Source organism: Heterodontus francisci, chromosome 6, assembly GCF_036365525.1.
Source record: "Heterodontus francisci isolate sHetFra1 chromosome 6, sHetFra1.hap1, whole genome shotgun sequence".
Lineage (NCBI taxonomy): Eukaryota > Metazoa > Chordata > Chondrichthyes > Heterodontiformes > Heterodontidae > Heterodontus > Heterodontus francisci.
The window spans coordinates 8,862,158-8,881,388 of record NC_090376.1 but is presented as its reverse complement, the minus strand read 5'-3'; the positions used below and the strand labels follow the sequence as shown (position 1 = coordinate 8,881,388).

Here is a 19,231-nt window from a genome sequence, read left to right as displayed (position 1 = left end):
CTGGTGCTTTTCCTTGCTTTTCCCTTCTCTCTGTCCCCAAATCCTGGTTGAGGTCACTCAGTGCAAGGTGGCAGCAGGTTTTGTGAAAGAATCTGCTTGTGTGAAATTGGGGGGGGGGGGTTCTTTACCCAGTATGCACAGCAGCAGAGAAACTGCTCTATCTCTGGGGTTGACTACTTGGCCCAGGGTAGAGTGGTTTCTCTGCCACTATGGATGCAGGGTAAATAACTCTCCATTCTATTGAGGAGAATTTTTAGTGTATACAACAATCATTTTGAAAATAAGGGCACTTCAAAAAAAAAACACACACAGCTGGTGCCAGTCCCTATGGTGTCTGTAATTTATAGACTTCACTCTATACTTTATGCTGTGTTCCTTTATTATATTAGGATGTTTTCTGCAGTTCATGTCTGTCCAGCGTTAATGTATGCAACAGCGCTCTTTATGTAGAATGAGACTGAAGTGTTATTGAATAAAGCTCCATAAAGTGAAGTGATTCATTTTGGAAGGTCGAATTTGAATGCGGAATACAGGCTTAAAGACAGGATTCTTGGCAGTGTGGAGGAACAGAGGGATCTTGGGGTCCATGTCCATAGATCGCTCAAAGTTGCCACCCAAGTTGATAGGGTTGTTAAGAAGGCGTATGGTGTGTTGGCTTTCATTAACAGGGGAATTGAGTTCAAGAGCCGCGAGGTTATGCTGCAGCTCTATAAAGCCCTGGTTAGACCGCACTTGGAATATTGTGTTCAGTTCTGGTCGTCTCATTGTAGGAAGGATGTGGAAGCTTTAGAGAGGGTGCAGAGGAGATTTACCAGGATGCTGCCTGGACTGGAGGGCATGTCCTACGAAGAAAGATTGAGGGAGCTAGGGCTTTTCTCATTGGAGCGGAGAAGGATGAGAGGTGACTTGATAGAGGGGTACAAGATGATGAGAGGCATAGATAGAGTGGATAGTCAGAGACTTTTTCCCAGGGTGGAAAGGGCTATCACCAAGGGGCATAATTTTAAGATGATTGGAGGAAGGTTTCGGGGAGATGTCAGAGGTAGGTTCTTTACACAGAGAGTGGTGGGTGCGTGGAATGCGCTGCCAGCGGTGGTAGAAGCAGATATGTTAGGGGCATTTAAGCGACTCTTGGATAGGTACATGGATGATAGTAGAATGAAGGGTATGTAGTTAGTTTGATCTTAGAGTAGGTTAAAGGTTCGGCACAACATCGTGGGCCGAAGGGCCTGTACTGTGATGTTCTATGTTCTATGTTAACGTTGCACCTTGCCAAAGGCAGATGTGCTCAGTATTAGAAACCCAACACCAGTACTGAAGGAGTGCTGCACTGTTGGCAGTGCCATCTTTCAGATGAGATGTTAAAATGAGGCCCAGTCTGCCTCCTTGGGTGGACGCGTCACCTTTTCAAAGAAAAGGAGGGTGGTTATCCCTGGTGTGTTGAACCAATATCTATTCCTCAATCAACATCACTGAAACAGATGATCTGGTCATTATCACATTGCTGTTTGTGGGAGCTTGCTGTGTGCAAATTGGCTGCTGACTTTCCCACATTATAAAAGTGAATACACTTCAAAAGGTATTTATTGGCTTTGGGATGTCCCGAGGCTGTGGAATACAGGTTCCTGTTTTTCGTAGCACACTGGTGTGATTCAGGTGGCTGTGGGTTTAGGCTGTGCTCCAGTGCTGAACTAAGTGACCTTTCCCTGCTGAAGGAGGGCTACATTGGCAGAGGTGCCATTTTTCAGATGACCCATTGACCCTGGCGGTCTCGGCTGATCAGCTGGTCATAAAAGATCCTGGCATTATGGGGGAAAAAGAGCAGGGGAGTTCCGTGATCTTTATAGTCAACATTTATCCATCAACCAATACCAGCAAAGGATCTTCCTTGCTCTTTGTGGGCCTTGTCATGTGCCAGTTGGCTTTCCTACAAAGCAACTTGACTACATGTCAGAGGTAATATTGAAACACCCTGAGGATATGGAAGGTGTTGGTCTTGCTTCATGAATGCAAACTTATTCATTCTTGTATCTGAGATAATGCAGCATCGATACCGAAACAAGAGAAAGACTTGCATTTCTATAGTGCCTTTCACAGCCCAGGACATCCCAAAGTGCTTTACAGCCAATGAAGTACTTGAAGTATTGTCACCACGGTAATTTAGGAAATGTGGCAGCCAATGTGAGCACAGCAAGCTGCCACGAACATCAGTGAATAGAAACACAGATAGAAAGCTAGATGACTTCAAATAAAGTAAGGGTAAGCATGTTTGCCTTGGATTAGAGGGACACAGGGTGGTGCAGTGGTTAGCACTGCAGCCTCACAGCTCCAGCGACCTGGGTTCAGTTCTGGGTACTGCCTGTGTGGAGTTTGCAAGTTCTCCCTGTGACAGTGTGGGTTTCTGCCGGGTGCTCCGGTTTCATCCCACGGCCAAAGACTTGCAGGTTGATAGGTAAATTGGCCATTGCAAATTGCCCCTAGTGTAGGTAGGTGATAGGAGATTGGTGGGGATGTGGTAGGGAGTATGGGATTAATGTAGGATTAGTATAAATGGGTGGTTGATGGTCGGCACAGACTCGGTGGGACAAAGGGCCTGTTTCAGTGCTGTATCTCTCTATGACTCTATGACAGTTGGAAGCGGTGAACTCTAGGGCTGTGTCCCCATTTGTTCTTCGAACGATATAGGAACAGAAGTGGGCCATTCAGCCCCTCAAACTTGTTCTGCCATTCAGTTAGATCATGGCTGATCTGTATCTTGACTCCATCTACCCACCTTGGTTCCCTGTCCATTAATACCCTCGCCCAATAATAGTCTATCAATCTCCGCTTTGAAACTTTTCAGTTACTTCCAGTGTCAACAGCTATTTGGGGGAGGGAGTTCCAGTTTTCCACGACCCTGACGACATCATCCCTCAACACCCCAGCTCTAATTTTAAGGTTATGCCCCCTTGTTCTGGATGCACCCGACCAGAGGAAATGGGGTAGTTAGGGAGAAACTATCAACACCTTTAATCAATACCTCAGTTAGGTCACCTCTCTATCTTCCTCAAGGGAAATCAAATCTATTCTATGGAAACTGTCCTCATATTTTCACAATTTTAGCCCCAGTATCATTCTGGTGAATCTGCTCTGCACCTATCCAAAGCCAATGGAGAGGTGGTGGCGTAGTGGTGATGTCACTAGACTAGTAATCCAGAGCCCAGGCTAATGGCTCTGAAGATATGGGTTTGAATCCCACCATGGCAGATGGTGAAATTTCAATTGAATTAATAAATCTGAAATTTAATAAGAAAATGCTACCATTTAATTTATACGGGCTTGATCTCCCTTCAAGTGTGTTTTAATGGTTAGAGATGATAACTCACAGTTCAGATGAGCAATAATTCCTTGGCTTTTATTTGCCCCTGCCGCAGGTATTTTTCCCGTGACGCGGGAGGCTATTGACTTCCTGCTGTCTAAGAGCGGGACTGGGAACGCAGTGATAATTGTGATTGGAGGATCGGCGGAATCTCTGAATTGCAGCCCAGGAAGCAATGTTGTGACCCTGAAAAACCGCAAAGGGTTTGTGAAGATGGCACTGCAAAATGGGTAAGAAATGATCCTGATTAAAACCTATGCTGAGAGCAGGGATAGGTCCATCAGGCTTGTGCAGGCCCCCCCCCCCACCCCCCCCCTCAAACTGGCTGCTTATGAGGCTCTATTGTGTCCTTCAGTCACTTTCAGCCTCCCCATTAATATTGGGAACATTATCATCTTGCTGGTTTAAAAAAAAAATAACTTGGCCAATGAGCAGCTTTCAGTCAAGTGACCATTCTTCATAGGTTTTTCTTCTATTCGTTCTTGGGATGTGGGGGTCACTGGCAAGGCCAACATTTATTGCCCTTGGGAAGGTGTCGGTGAGCTGCCACCTTGAACTGCTGCAGTCCACATGGTGTAGTTACACCTACAGTACTGTTAGGAAGGGTGTTCCAGGTTTTTGACCCAACGACGAAGATATTTCCAAGTCGGGATGATGTGTGACACCCAGTTCCCTATTTGCCTGCTACTTTTTTATTTTAAGGTTTTTCTTTCCCCTCCCGCACACCCCCACCAGAGTCCAAAGTTATGTTTTAAAAAAGACACTCCACCCACAGCTGCCCCGCCCCCGCCCCCCATTAGCTTGGTCAAAATTTTCTCGAAGGCCATGATCCAAAATATTGCCTTTCACCCTTATTTTGCAGTATTTCCAAAACATTAAGTCTCAGCGGACTACCCTGTTGTATTTCACTGACTCATCATGAATGCTGTTCTGCAGGATCTACTCTTCAAACTCTGACCTCTCTCTCCTTTTGATTTTAATCATTCCATCAGTATCGGTCGTACTTTCAGCTGCCTGGTCCCCAAGCTCTGGAATTCTCTCTCTGTCTCTGTGCCTCACCACCGTTTAAGACAATCCTTAAAACTTACCTCTTTTGACCAAGCTTTTGGTCACCTGTCCCACTATCTCCTTAATGTGGCTCTGTCAAATTTTGTCTCGTTCACACTCCTGTGAACTGCCTTGGGATGTTTTACCATATTAAAGGCACTATATAAATGCAGGTCTATAGTGATTCGTATTGTGATTTGAATAGAACATAGAACAGCACAGTACAGGCCCTTCGGCCCACGATGTTGTGCCGAACCTTTAACCTACTCTAAGATCAAACTACCTACCTACCCTTCATTCCACTATCATCCATGTACCTATCCAAGAGTCGCTTAAATGCCCCTAATGTATCTGCTTCTACTACCACCGCTGGCAGCGCATTCCACGCACCCACCACTCTCTGTGTAAAGAACCTACCTCTGACATCTCCCTGAAACCTTCCTCCAATCACCTTAAAATTATGCCCCCTGGTGATAGCCCTTTCCACCCTGGGAAAAAGTCTCTGACTATCCACTCTATCTATGCCTCTCATCATCTTGTGCACATGAATACTTCATTTTTAAAAAAAACTTTACATGTACTTTCTTCCACCAAATAACTGTGAAGCTGGAGGCTGATTTGATCATTTTAAAAATGAGATTGATAGATTTTTGTTAGGCAAAGATATTGAGGGTTGTGGAAGGAAATAGGTAGATAGAGTTAAGATACAGATCAATCATGATCTAACTGAATTTGTGGAACAGGCTTGAGGGACTGAATGGCCTCCTCTGATGCTAAATGATTAGAGAAGCATCAGATCACCCCTTAATCTTCTATAGAATTAGAATTAGAATTAGAATTAGAATATTACAGCGCAGTACAGGCCCTTCGGCCCTCGATGTTGCGCCGATCATCTGACCTACACTATTCCATTTACATCCATATGTCTATCCAATGACCACTTAAATGCCCTTAAAGTTGGCGAGTCTACTACTGTTGCAGGCAGGGCGTTCCACGCCCCTACTACTCTCTGCGTAAAGAAACTACCTCTGACATCTGTCCTATATCTTTCACCCCTCAACTTAAAGCTATGTCCCCTCGTGTTTGCCATCCTCATCCGAGGAAAAAGACTCTCACTATCCACCCTATCTAACCCTCTGATTATCTTGTATGTCTCTATTAAGTCACCTCTCCTCCTCCTTCTCTCTAACGAAAACAACCCCAAGTCCCTCAGCCTTTCCTCGTAAGACCTTCCTTCCATACCAGGCAACATCCTAGTAAATCTCCTCTGCACCCTTTCCAAAGCTTCGACATCCTTCCTATAATGCGGTGACCAGAACTGCACGCAATACTCCAGGTGCGGCCTCACCAGAGTTTTGTACAGCTGCATCATGACCCCGTGGCTCTGAAACTCGATCCCCCTACTAATAAAGGCTAACACACCATATGCCTTCTTAACAGCCCTATTAACCTGGGTAGCAACTTTCAGGGATTTATGTACCTGGATACCAAGATCTCTCTGCTCATCTACACTACCAAGAATCTTCCCATTAGCCCAGTACTCTGCATTGCTGTTACTCCTTCCAAAGTGAATCACCTCACACTTCTCCGCATTAAACTCCATTTGCCATCTCTCAGCCCAGCTCTGCAGCCTATCTATGTCCCTCTGTACCCTACAACACCCTTCGACACTATCCACAACTCCACCGACCTTCGTGTCATCCGCAAATTTACTAACCCACCCTTCTACACCCTCATCCACGTCGTTTATAAAAATGACAAACAGCAGTGGCCCCAAAACAGAACCTTGCGGTACACCACTAGTAACTAAACTCCAGGATGAACATTTGCCATCAACCACCACCCTCTGTCTTCTTTCAGCTAGCCAATTTCTGATCCAAAGCTCTAAATCACCTTCAACCCCATACTTCCGTATTTTCTGCAATAGCCTACCGTGGGGAACCTTATCAAACGCCTTACTGAAATCCATATACACCACATCCACGGCTTTACCCTCATCCACCTGTTTGGTCACCTTCTCGAAAAACTCAATAAGGTTTGTGAGGCACGACCTACCTTTCACAAAACCGTGCTGACTATCGCAAATGAACTTATTCTTTTCAAGATGATTATAAATCCTGTCTCTTATAACCTTTTCCAACATTTTACCCACAACCGAAGTAAGGCTCACAGGTCTATAATTACCAGGGCTGTCTCTTCTTGAACAAGGGGACAACATTTGCTATCCTCCAGTCCTCCGGCACTACTCCTGTCGACAATGACGACTTAAAGATCAACAACAACGGCTCTGCAATCTCCTCCCTGGCTTCCCAGAGAATCCTAGGATAAATCCCATCCGGCCCAGGGGACTTATCTATTTTCACTCTTTCCAAAATTGCTAACACCTCCTCCTTGTGAATCTCAAAGGAATACAAGCCTAGTCTATGCAACCTGACCTCATCATTTAACCCTTTAAGCCCTGGTATCATTCTGATATTTCCACACCACACCCCTCCAAGCCAATATATCCTGCCTGAGGTCCGTACCCAGAATTGAACATAATACTGTAAATGGGATCTAACCACAGTATTCATAAGAAATAGGAACAGCAGTGTACCATACAGCCCCTGAGCTGATCTTCCTCAATCCCACTGCCCTATCCCCATATCCTTTAATGCCCTTACTGTCCATAAATCTATCTATCTTAGTCTTAACTATACATTCTGACTGAGCATCCACGTCTCTCTGGGTTAGAGAATTTCAAAGATTCACAACCCTCTGAGCGAAGGAATTTCTCCTCATCTCAGTCCTAAACAGCTGACCCCTTATCCTGAGACTATGACCCCGACTTCTAGACACTCCAGCCAGGGGAAACAGTCTCTCAAGCATCCTTCCTGTAAAGACCTCTCAGAATCTTATGTTTCAAAGAGATCACTTCTCATTCTTCTAAAGTCAGAGAATATCAGCCCATTTTACTCAATCTCTCCTCTAAGGGCAGCCCTGTTATCCCAGGGATCAATCTAGTGAGCCTCTATTGCACCCCCTCTTAGGCAAGTATATCCTTCATAAGGAGAGCAAAAGTGTACACACAACTTCAGGTGTGGTCTCAACAAAGCCCTGTACAATTGCAGTAAAACTTCTTTATTCATGTACTCCAATTCTCTTGAAATAAAGGCCAACATGCAATTTTCCGCCTTAATTGCTTGCTGTACCTGCATGTTAACTTTGTGATTTGTGTACAAGATACCAAAATCCCTCTGAATCCTAACATTAACTAGTCACTCACTTTTTAAAAAAAAAAATCTGCTTTTCTATTCTTCCTTCCAAAGTGGAAAATTTCTCATTTCCCATTATTGCAGAAAATGTTGTCGAAGATTTTCGTCTTGCACTCAAGAAAATCCACAAGAATACCAATGTAAAGGAAAGCAACAATTTCATTGTATGAGAAGAGAATGCTGATTGGTTGGCAAGTGAACTCAGATTGGTAGAAGCGTTGGCATGGAGAATGCACTAATTTATGGTGACTGACAGTTAACTGTCAAGCTTTGCTTGAAATTTAAACCAGGAAGCCTGACTCTGGTCAAGGCATTGCCCTGAGGAATGAACCAGTGAATGGCTGTCACTTATTTTGTTCAGCTGAAACAAGCACAATGTGTGTACATGTTCTTTCTGTCTGCAAAGAACAGGGCCCTGTGTATTAACATATATAGCTTCCAGAACATGCAAATGCAGGACTTGTATATCGATAACAATGCTATGTCCATGTGCTCATTTGACATTGCTAGCCTATTCAGCAATGTATCACTTGAGGAAGCCATAGATATTTGCGCTGCAGCGCTATATCGGGGCAATCTAGACCCACCACCATTACGTGAATCAGTATTCATTGAACTTATGACCTCGGCAACTAGCGCAGTTGAGTTCAGTTTTAACGACACCACGTATGCTCAAATAGATGGTGTTGCCATGGGATCCCGTCTAGGCCCAGCTCTCGCAAACATCTTTGTTGGGTTCCATGAGAAACACGTCTGAGGGTATGACACCTAACCTCCTACCTCTTGCATATTTCCAATATGTAGATGATACGTTTGCTATATTTGAATCCTCAGCTGCATGCAGTAAGTTCCTTACACGTCTTAATGGGCTCCATCCTGTGCTCAAATTCATCTTTGAAATGGAGCAGTCAAATGAGCTCCTTTTCCTTGACACGCTAGTTGAGAAAGCTGTTAATGGATTCTCTACCACAAACCTACCTTCACTACTCAGTACACACATTGGGATTCTTACAGTTCCTCGCGCTTTAAGATTGGCCTTATCGGCAACCTCATAAATAGGGCCCGAGCCATTTGCTCACCATGCAAGCTTGATGCTGAAATAGGGCAAATCAAAGACATCCTGTGTGACCATGGCTACCCTGATCAGATCATTTCTCGCTGTATATCGGGCAAACTTATAATTGGGCCTAAGGCCGTCATTTTCGGCCCTGAAAAGTGCCCAGTCTACCTCAAATTAAAAGCAAAATACTGCGGATGCTGGAAATCTGAAACAAAAACAAGAAATGCTGGAACCACTCAGCAGGTCTGGCAGCATCTATGAAAAGAGAAGCAGAGTTAACGTTTCGGGTCAGTGACCCTTCTTCGGAACTGACAAATATTAGAAAAGTCACAGGTTATAAGCAAGTGAGGTGGGGGTGGGGCAAGAGATAACAAAGGAGGTCTAGATTGGACCAGGCCACATAGCTGACCAAAAGGTCACGGAGCAAAGGCAAACAATATGTTAATGGTGTGTTGAAAGACAAAGCATTAGTACAGATTAGGTGTTAATACACTGAATATTGAACAGCAGCAAGTGCAAACCTGAAAAAAAACAGTGGGTAAGCAAACTGAATAAACTAAGATGAAATGAAATAAATGCAAAAAAAAATTGTAAAAAATGTAAAAAAAGAATGTAAAAAAAAAAGGAAGAAAAAATAACTAAAAATGAAAGTTAAATGAGGGGCTGTCATACTCTAAAATTATTGAACTCAATGTTCAGTCCGGCAGGCTGTAGTGTGCCTAATCGGTAGATGACATGCTGTTCCTCGAGCTTGCGTTGATGTTCACTGGAACACTGCAGCAATCCCAGGACAGAGATGTGAGCATGAGAGCAGGGGGGAGTGTTGAAATGGCAAGCAACCGGAAGTTCAGGGTCCTGCTTGCGGACTGAGCGGAGATGTTCCGCAAAGCGGTCACCATGTCTGCGCTTGGTCTCCCCAATGTAGAGGAGACCACATTGTGAGCAGCGAATACAGTATACTACATTGAAAGAAGTACAAGGAAATCGCTGCTTCACCTGAAAGGAGTGTTTGGGGCTTGGGATAGTGAGGAAAGAGGAGGTAAATGGGCAGGTATTACACGTCCTGCGATTGCAGGGGAAGGTGCCATGGGACGGGGACGAGGTGGTGGGGGTAATGGAGGAGTGGACCAGGGTGTCGCGGAGAGAACGATCCCTTCGGAATGCTGACTGGAAGGGAGGGGAAGATGCGACTGGTAGTGGCATCACGCTGGAGGTGGCGGAAATGGCGGAGGCTGATCCTTTGGATATGGAAGCTGATGGGGTGAAAAGTGAGGACAAGGGGAACCCTGTCACGGTTCTGGGAGGGAGGGGAAGGGGTGAGGGTAGAGGTACGAGGAATGGGCTGGACATGGTTGAGGGCCCTGTCAACCACAATGGGGGGAAATCCTCGGTTGAGGAAAAAGGAGGTCATATCAGAAGCACCGTCATGGAAGGTAGCATCATCAGAGCAGATGCGTCGGAGACGGAGAAACTGGAAGAATGGAATGGTGTCCTTACAGGAGGCAGGGTGTGAAGAAGTGTAGTCGAGGTAGCTGTGGGAGTCGGTGGGCTTATAATGAATATTAGTAGACAACCTATCCCCAGAGATGGAGACAGAGAATTCGAGGAAGGGAAGGGAAGTGTTAGAGGTGGACCATGTAAAGGTGAGAGAAGGGTGGAAATTGGAAGCAAAGTTGATGAAGTTTTCTAGTTCGGGGTGGGAGCAGGAAACGGCACCGATACAGATATCAATGTACCGGAAAAAGAGTTGGGGGAGGGGGCCTGAGTAGGACTGGAACAAAGAATGCTCGACATAACCCACAAAAAGACAGGCATAACTAGGACCCATGCGGGTACCCATAGCGACACCTTTTACTTGAAGGAAGTGAGTGGAGTTGAAGGAGAAGTTGTTTTATGTGAGAACAGGTTCAGCCAGGCGGAGGAGGGTGGTGGTGGATGGGGACTGGTTGGGCCTCTGTTGCAGGAAGAAGCGGAGAGCCCTCAAACCATCCTGGTGGGGGATGGAGGTGTAGAGCGATTGGACATCCATAGTGAAGAGGAGGCGGTTGGGACCAGGAAACTGGAAATTGTCAAAATGACGTAGGGCGTCAGAAGAGTCACGGATGTAGGTGGGAAGAGACTGGACCAGCGGAGAAAAGATAGAGTCAAGATAGGAAGAAATAAGTTCAGTGGGGCAGGAGCAGGCTGACACAATGGGTCTGCCGGGACAGTCCCGTTTGTGGATTGTGGGAAGGAGGTAGAAGCGGGCTGTCCGGGGTTGTGGGACTATGAGGTTGGAAGCTGTAGAGGGAAGATCTCCAGAGGAGATGAGGTCAGTGACAGTCCTCTGGACGGTGGCTTGATGTTTGGTGGTGGGGTCATGGTCCAGAGGGAGGTAGACCTGAGAGAACGGAGTGCCTCAAGTTCAGAGGGGGACAGGTTAGAGTGAATGAGGGGGGCAGAGAAATTGAGATGACCAATGTCTCGCCGACAGTTTTCAATGAAGAGATCAAGAGTGGGTAAGAGGCCAGGGGGAGGGGTTCAGGTAGAGGGAGAATGCTGGAGGCGGGTGAATGGGTCTGCTGGTCGGGGGGAGGACTCCTGGTCAAAGATGTGATCCCGGAGGCGACGGATGAAGAGCTCAACGTCATGCCGAGCACGAAATTCATTGAGGTGGGGGCGTAAGGGGATAAAATTGAGACCTTTGCTGAGTACAGAACGCTCAGCATCAGAGAGGGGGAGGTCAGAGGGTACAGTGAATACACGGCAAGGGGTCAGATCAGAAGGGGTGGGGTCAGAGGGAAGTGAAGCTGAAGGAGGACCTGGAGGGGCATTAGTCCCCATCAGCTGCTGGAACTTGCATTCCTTAACGCCTACCTCAAATTACCCTGGAAGAGTAATGTCTCCCAAAAATTTGAGCAACAGGTAAAACTAGCTGTTTTATGCTGCTACTATGCGGTAGTAACACATTTGATGTTCTCCACTAACAAAACTCAAAACACAGTGTCCAACAATAGATGTGATTCCATGATTGGATAAAATTTGTTAAATAATCCTCAGTGTGCTAAGAATTACGGTGACAACCAATTTAAGATTGTCTGTAGGGCTCGCAGTGTGGTGCATTTGCGTGTACTGGAAGCTACGTATATTAATACACAAGGCCCTGTTCTTTGCAGACAGAAAGAACATGTACGCACATTGCACCTGCTTCAGCTGAACAAAATAAGTGACGGCCATTCGCTGTTTCATTCCTCAGGGCAATGCTTTGACCAATCAGTCAAGCTGCCTGGTTTAAATTTCAAACAAAGCTTGACCGTTAACTCAGTCACCATAAACTAGTGCATTCTCCATGGCAACACCTCTGCCAATCAGCAGTCTCTTCTCGTATAGTATAAAGTTGTTGCTTTCCCTTACATTATTATTCTTGTGGATTGTCCTGATGAGTCCAAGACGAAAAGCTTCAACATGTCTCTATTTTCAGCAATACTCAAGTTCTGTACTACCAAACAACCATTTCCCATTATAGTCAACCTGCCACCTTCTTGCCCACTCACTTAGCTTGTCTATCTCCCTTTGCAGCCTCTGTCCTCCTCACAGCTTACTGTTCAAGCTCGCTTTGTATTGTTTAATCGTTGAGCCCCTTGCACCATTTCTCTTGTGCCATTTTTAAATTAATTTTTAAAAAGTTTTTGACTTGTATTACATTTCAACTGGTTAACAAACATTATGTAGTGCATTCTCTGTCTGTGTACAGTAGACTGGGTAAATAAGTGTACAATCCACTTCCGCAAGATTTTGTACAGCTTGTGAGCATCTGTCTGTTCCTGTACATATGGACTGTGTATCTAGGTTCTAGCCTGGCATGCACAGTGACAGCTACAGGGATTTCATGCCAACGTTCACATTTCCTGGGCCCCTCGCCTTGCTCTGGAATTTGGTTCCTAGATTTCAGTTTGTGCAAAGAAAGGTGGCGTAGTGGTAATGTCATTGAACTAGTAATCCAGATGCCCAGGCTAATGCCCTGGGGACACTGGTTCAAATCTCAACTCTGCAGCTCGTGGAATTTAAAATAAATGAATTCATAAATCTGGAATTGAAAGCTCGTCTCAGTAATGGTGCCATGAAACTATCATCAATTGTCATAAAACCCCATCTGGTTTACGAATGTCCTTTAGGGAAGGAAATCTGCCGTCCTTACCTGGTCTGGCCTACAGGAAGCTAGGTAGAAATGTAAAAACTGATAGCAAGAGTTTCTACAGGTATTTGAAAAAGAAAAGAGTAAGTAAAGTGAGTGTTGGTCCTCTAGAGAGTGAGAATGGGGAGCTAATATTAGATAATAAGGAAATGGCAGATGAAATAAACAAATATTTTGCTTCTGTCTTCACTATAGAGGATACAAAAAACATTCTGGCAATAGTTGTAAATCAGGAGGTGGAAAGAAGAGAGGAACTTGGGGAAATTACCAGGGAAGAGGTACTGAGCAAAGTGATGGAACTGCGGGCTGACAAGTCCCCAGTTCTTGATGGACTTCATCCTAGGGTCTTAAAAGAAGTGGATAATGAGGTAGTAGATTTGTTGTGTTGATTTTTCAAAATTCACTAGATTCTGGAAATGTTCCATCAGACTGGAAAGTAGCAAATATAACCCCTCTCGAAGAAGTGGGGGGTGGGTGGGAGGAGGCAGAAAACAGGTAACTATAGGCCAGTTAGCTTGACATCTGTTATGGGGAAGGTATTAGAATATATCATGGCCTCCTTCTGCACTATAATGATTCTGTGATGAAGGAGGTTGTAGCTGGGCACTTAGAAAAACTCAAGGTAATCAGGAATAGTCAGCATGGTTTTGTGAAAGGGAAGCCATGTTGAACCAATTTGTTCGAGTTCTTTGAAGGAGTGACATGTGCTGTGGATAAAGGGGAGCCCGTTGATGTACTGTACTTGGATTTCCAAAAGGCATTTGACGAGGTGCCACATAAAAGGTTATTGCGCAAAGTAGGAGCTCATGGTGTAGTGGGTAACATATTAGCATGGATAGAAGATTGGCTGGCTGGCAGAAAACAGAGTATGCATGAATGGGTCGTTTTCTGATTGGCGGGATGTGGCAAGTGGAGTCCTACAGGGGTCCATGCTATGGCCTCAACTTTTTACAATTTATATCGATGACTTAGATGAGGGGAGCAGTGGCATGGTAGCTAAATTTGCAGAGGACACAAAGATAGGTAGGAAAGTATGTTGTGAAGAGGATATAATGGGCTTGCAGACTGATGTAGGTAGGTTGAGTGAGTGGGCAAAAATTTGGCAGATGGAGTATAATGTGGAAAAATGTGGAGTTGTTCATTTTGGCAGGAAGAATAAAAAAAGCAGAGTATTTCTTAAATGGGAAACAATTGCAAAATTCCGAAGTGCAGACGATCTAGGTGTTCTAGTGCATGAGTCACAAAAAGTTGTACCTGCGTCCTAACAAGTAATAAAGAAGGCTAATGGAATGCTATTCTTTATTGCAAGAGGAATTGAATATAAAAGTAAGGATGTTATGCTTCAGTTATACAGGGCATTGGTGAGACCACATCTCGAATACTGTGCGCAGTTTTGGTCTCCTTATTTAAGGAAGGATGTAAATGCATTGGAGGCAGTTCAGAGGAGGTTTACTAGATTAATACCTGGAGTGAGTGGGTTGTCTTGCGAGGAAAGGTTGGACACACTGAGCTTGTTTTCACTGGAGTTTAGAAGAGTAAGGGGAGACTTGATTGAAGTTTTTAAGATCCTGAACAGTCTTGACAAGGTGGCTGTGGTGAGAATGTTTTTTTCTTGTGGGTAAGTCCAGAACTAGGGGGCACTGTTTTAAAATTAGGAGTGTCCCTTTTAGGACAGAGATGAGGAGAAATGTTTTTCTGAGGGTTGTGTGACTTTGGAACTCTCTGCCTCAGAAGGTGGTGAAGGCAGGAACATTGAATATTTTTAAGGTGGGGGTAGACAGATTCTTGTTAGGCAAGGAAATCAAGGGTTATCGGGGGTAGATGGGAGTGTGGAATTCAAAACACAAACAGATCAGCCATGATCTTATTGGATGGCGGAGCAGACTTGAGGGGCCGAATGGCCGCCTTCTGCTCCTAATTCGTATGTTCGTATGTGACTCCAGACCCATAGCAATTTGGTTGACTCCTAGCTGCCCTCTAAAATGGCCTAGCAAGTTACTCAGTTATCAAGTGCAATTAGGGATGGGCAGTAAATGCCAGTGACACCCACGTCCCATGAAAGAATCAAAAATATTTGAACGGTCAGCTGTTGAGTTGTCTACTTGAGTTTCCCAGGTTGGATAAGGAGGCCACACACTTGGAAAGTGTCTAAATGGGCTGGAGGAACAAAGGGAATTAGAAGGTCAGATACACAAACACTGAAAGTAGGTTAATAGCAAACCCAGCACTGAGGCTCATTTTTAAAGGGATAGAAATGAAAAGCAGAAGTTGTTAAACTTCCATAAAACCTTGTTTAGGCTATACTTGGAGTATAGTTCTGGTTTCCGTTTTGTAAAATGGATATAGGGGCACTGGAGAAGGTGTTTTATAAAAAAAAAAAGAAAGAAATTGACCAGAATGATACCAGAACTGAGGTGATACCTCATCAGAAAAGATTGAACAGTCTGGGACTCGTTTTTTTTTTTTTCCTTTTCCAGAGAAGCAGGCTGAGGGGTGACCTGATGGAGCGCTTTAAAATTATGAATAGTTTTGATAGAGTAGACGTAGAGAAGATGTTTCCACTTGGGGAGACCAGAACTAAGGGTGTTAAATATAAGATGTTCACTAAACTTCAATAGGGAATTCAGGAGATGCTCCTTTCAAACCTACTTCTTTGACCAAACTTTTGGTCGCTTGTCCTAATATCTCCTTATGTGGCTCAGTGACGCATTTTGTTTTGGTAATGCTCCTGTAAATTGCCTTGCGGCACTTTACTATGTTAAAGGTGATAAAATCCAAGTTGTTGTTGTTCATTAGAATCATAGAATGGCTACAGACCAGAAGGCAGCCAGTCAGCCCATTGTATCTATGCTGGATTTCTGCAAGAGCAAATCTCCTAGTCCCACTCCCTGGCCTCTTTCCCCTTAGCCCTGCAAATTTTTTCTCTTCAGATAATTATCCAGTTCCCTTTAAAAAGCAACTATTTTTGAATCTGCCTCCACCACACTCTTCGACAGTGCATTCCAGATCCTAACCACTAACTGCGTAAAATAGGTTTTACTCATGTTACCTCTGTTTCTTTTCCCAGTCACCGTAAATCGGTGTCCGCTGGGTTCTTGACACTTCCGCCAATGGGAACAGTTTCTCCCTATCTCTTCAGACCCCTCATGATTTTGAACACCTCTATCAAACCTCCTCTTAATCGTCTCTTCTCCATGGTGAACAGCCCCAGCTTCTCCAGTCTATCCCTGTAACTGAAGTACTTCATCCTTGGAACCATTCTCGTGAATCTTTTCTGCACTCTCTCTAACGCCTTCACACCCTTCCTAAAGTGTGGTGCCCAGAAGTGGACACAATACTCCAGTTGAGGCCAAACCAGTGTTTTATACAGGTTTATCATAACTTCCTTATTTTTGTACTCTGTGCCCCTTATTTATAAATCTCAGGATCCCATATGCTTTATTAACTGCTTTCTTAACCTGCCCTGCCACCTTCAGTGATTTGTGCACATATACCCCAGGTCCCGCTGCTTCTGCACCCCCTTTAGCATTGAAGGAAAGAACTAACAACTTTCTGGAAGTTTCCATTCTGTTTTCTTTTCTTGGCAGAGCCGATTTGGTCCCTGTTTACACTTTTGGTGAGAATGACGTTTACCGACAGATTGTCTTCAAGGAAGGCAGTTTGATGCGAGTAATACAAAGAAAATTCCAGAAGCTGATCGGATTTGCCCCCTGTGTTTTCCAAGGCCGTGGCTTTTTCTCGAGCAACTCCTGGGGGCTCGTGCCTTACGCCAAACCCATCAACACTGTGGGTAGGTTCCTTCCCCTTCAAAAGGTGTTGTCCTAAACACAATGCTTCTAGTTTCATGTTTTCATTAGTTTATTTTGGCAGTCAAACTTTTTTAAACTGTTGCTTTTATGTGCTATTTTTTTATATATATTCCAAATCATCTTCATATGGACTGTGGGCCATTGGGGAACAGGGCACCAGTAGGAGGTTGTGTAGAGTTGCTAACATCATTTGAAGTCTCCAAGAATTGTAAACTAATCTCCTTGGCACTACTGTGAGCAATCCCAGGAGGAACAGTTATCGAGACATTTACAAGTTTTTCTTTTATTTTCCTTTAACACTTTCCTTTTATTAGTTACCAAAGTATTGGAAATGGATACTTTTTAAAAAAAAAAGGTTTTGGCTGACGGGATGATCCTTGACTATCAGGTAACGGAGTCTCCTGGCTGTCCAATCAGCAAAGGAAAAGAGCAAGGATGGACATGTCTGGCAACCAATGGCAGAAGCATGAAGGGCATGACAGTTGGAGGCAGGTAGACATGTAATGGCATGTTCTGGAATGCGTCCAACCAGAGTTGACGAGCCTAATAGTCATGATTCAGCTGTACAAAGCCCTAGTTAGACCGCACCTGGAGTACTGTGAGCGGTTCTGAGCACCATATCTTAGGAAGGATAATATTGGCTTTGGAGGGAGTGCAGTGTAGATTTACTAGAATAGTACCTGGACTTCAAGGGTTAAGCTATGGGGAGAGATTAAACAAGCTAGGATTGTATTCCCTGGAATTGGGAGTTAAGGGGTGATTTGATCAAAGATTTCCTCGTTATTAAGGGGGTAGAGGATAGGGTATAATGGGATAAAATGCTCCCGCTATTTGGGGACTAGGAGGCACAGTCTAAAAATTACAGCCGGACCGTTCTAAGTGAAATTAGGAAACACTCGACACACAAAAGGTGGTAGAAGTTTGGAATTCTTCTGCAAGTGGTAGTTGATGCTAAATTAATTAATTTTTAAATCTGAAATTTGATGGATTATTTCTTTCTTTTCTTTTGGGCCTCCTTATCTCGAGAGACAATGGATACGCGCCTGGAGGTGGTCAGTGGTTTGTGAAGCAGCGCCTGGAGTGGCTATAAAGGCCAATTCTGGAGTGACAGGCTCTTCCACAGGTGCTGCAGAGAAATTTGTTTGTTGGGGCTGTTGCACAGTTGGCTCTCCCCTTGCGCCTCTGTCTTTTTTCCTGCCAACTACTAAGTCTCTTCGACTCGCCACAATTTAGCCCTGTCTTTATGGCTGCCCGCCAGCTCTGGCGAATGCTGGCAACTGACTCCCACGACTTGTGATCAATGTCACACGATTTCATGTCGCGTTTGCAGACGTCTTTATAACGGAGACATGGACGGCCGGTGGGTCTGATACCAGTGGCGAGCTCGCTGTACAATGTGTCTTTGGGGATCCTGCCATCTTCCATGCGGCTCACATGGCCAAGCCATCTCAAGCGCCGCTGACTCAGTAGTGTGTATAAGCTGGGGATGTTGGCCGCTTCAAGGACTTCTGTGTTGGAGATATAGTCCTGCCACCTGATGCCAAGTATTCTCCGAAGGCAGCGAAGATGGAATGAATTGAGACGTCGCTCTTGGCTGGCATACGGTGTCCAGGCCTCGCTGCCGTAGAGCAAGGTACTGAGGACACAGGCCTGATACACTCGGACTTTTGTGTTCCGTGTCAGTGCGCCATTTTCCCACACTCTCTTGGCCAGTCTGAACATAGCAGTGGAAGCCTTACCCATGCGCTTGTTGATTTCTGCATCTAGAGACAGGTTACTGGTGATAGTTGAGCCTAGGTAGGTGAACTCTTGAACCACTTCCAGAGCGTGGTCGCCAATATTGATGGATGGAGCATTTCTGACATCCTGCCCCATGATGTTCGTTTTCTTGAGGCTGATGGTTAGGCCAAATTCATTGCAGGCAGACGCAAACCTGTCAATGAGACTCTGCAGGCATTCTTCAGTGTGAGATGTTAAAGCAGCATCGTCAGCAAAGAGGAGTTCTCTGATGAGGACTTTCCGTACTTTGGACTTCGCTCTTAGACGGGCAAGGTTGAACAACCTGCCCCCTGATCTTGTGTGGAGGAAAATTCCTTCTTCAGAGGATTTGAACGCATGTGAAAGCAGCAGGGAGAAGAAAATCCCAAAAAGTGTGGGTGCGAGAACACAGCCCTGTTTCACACCACTCAGGATAGGAAAGGGCTCTGATGAGGAGCTACCATGTTGAATTGTGCCTTTCATATTGTCATGGAATGAGGTGATGATACTTAGTAGCTTTGGTGGACATCCGATCTTTTCTAGTAGTCTGAAGAGACCACGTCTGCTGACGAGGTCAAAGGCTTTGGTGAGATCAATGAAAGCAATGTAGAGGGGCATCTGTTGTTCACGGCATTTCTCCTGTATCTGACGAAGGGAGAACAGCATGTCAATAGTCGATCTCTCTGCACGAAAGCCACACTGTGCCTCAGGGTAGACGCGCTCGGCCAGCTTCTGGAGCCTGTTCAGAGCGACTCGAGCAAAGACTTTCCC

The 19,231-nt window shown here is 45.0% G+C and overlaps 1 protein-coding gene across 3 annotated transcripts in view; it reads left to right on the top strand.

The window, feature by feature from the left end:
* Window positions 1–19,231, top strand: part of dgat2 (diacylglycerol O-acyltransferase 2) — a 71,113-nt gene that overhangs the window by 48,785 nt on the left and 3,097 nt on the right. For all 3 annotated transcript variants that reach the window (XM_068033079.1, XM_068033077.1, XM_068033078.1), the window contains 2 exons: window positions 3,414–3,588; window positions 16,481–16,683. In XM_068033079.1, the coding sequence (XP_067889180.1) occupies window positions 3,414–3,588; window positions 16,481–16,683 (378 nt within the window). The remainder of the gene's footprint in view (window positions 1–3,413; window positions 3,589–16,480; window positions 16,684–19,231) is intronic.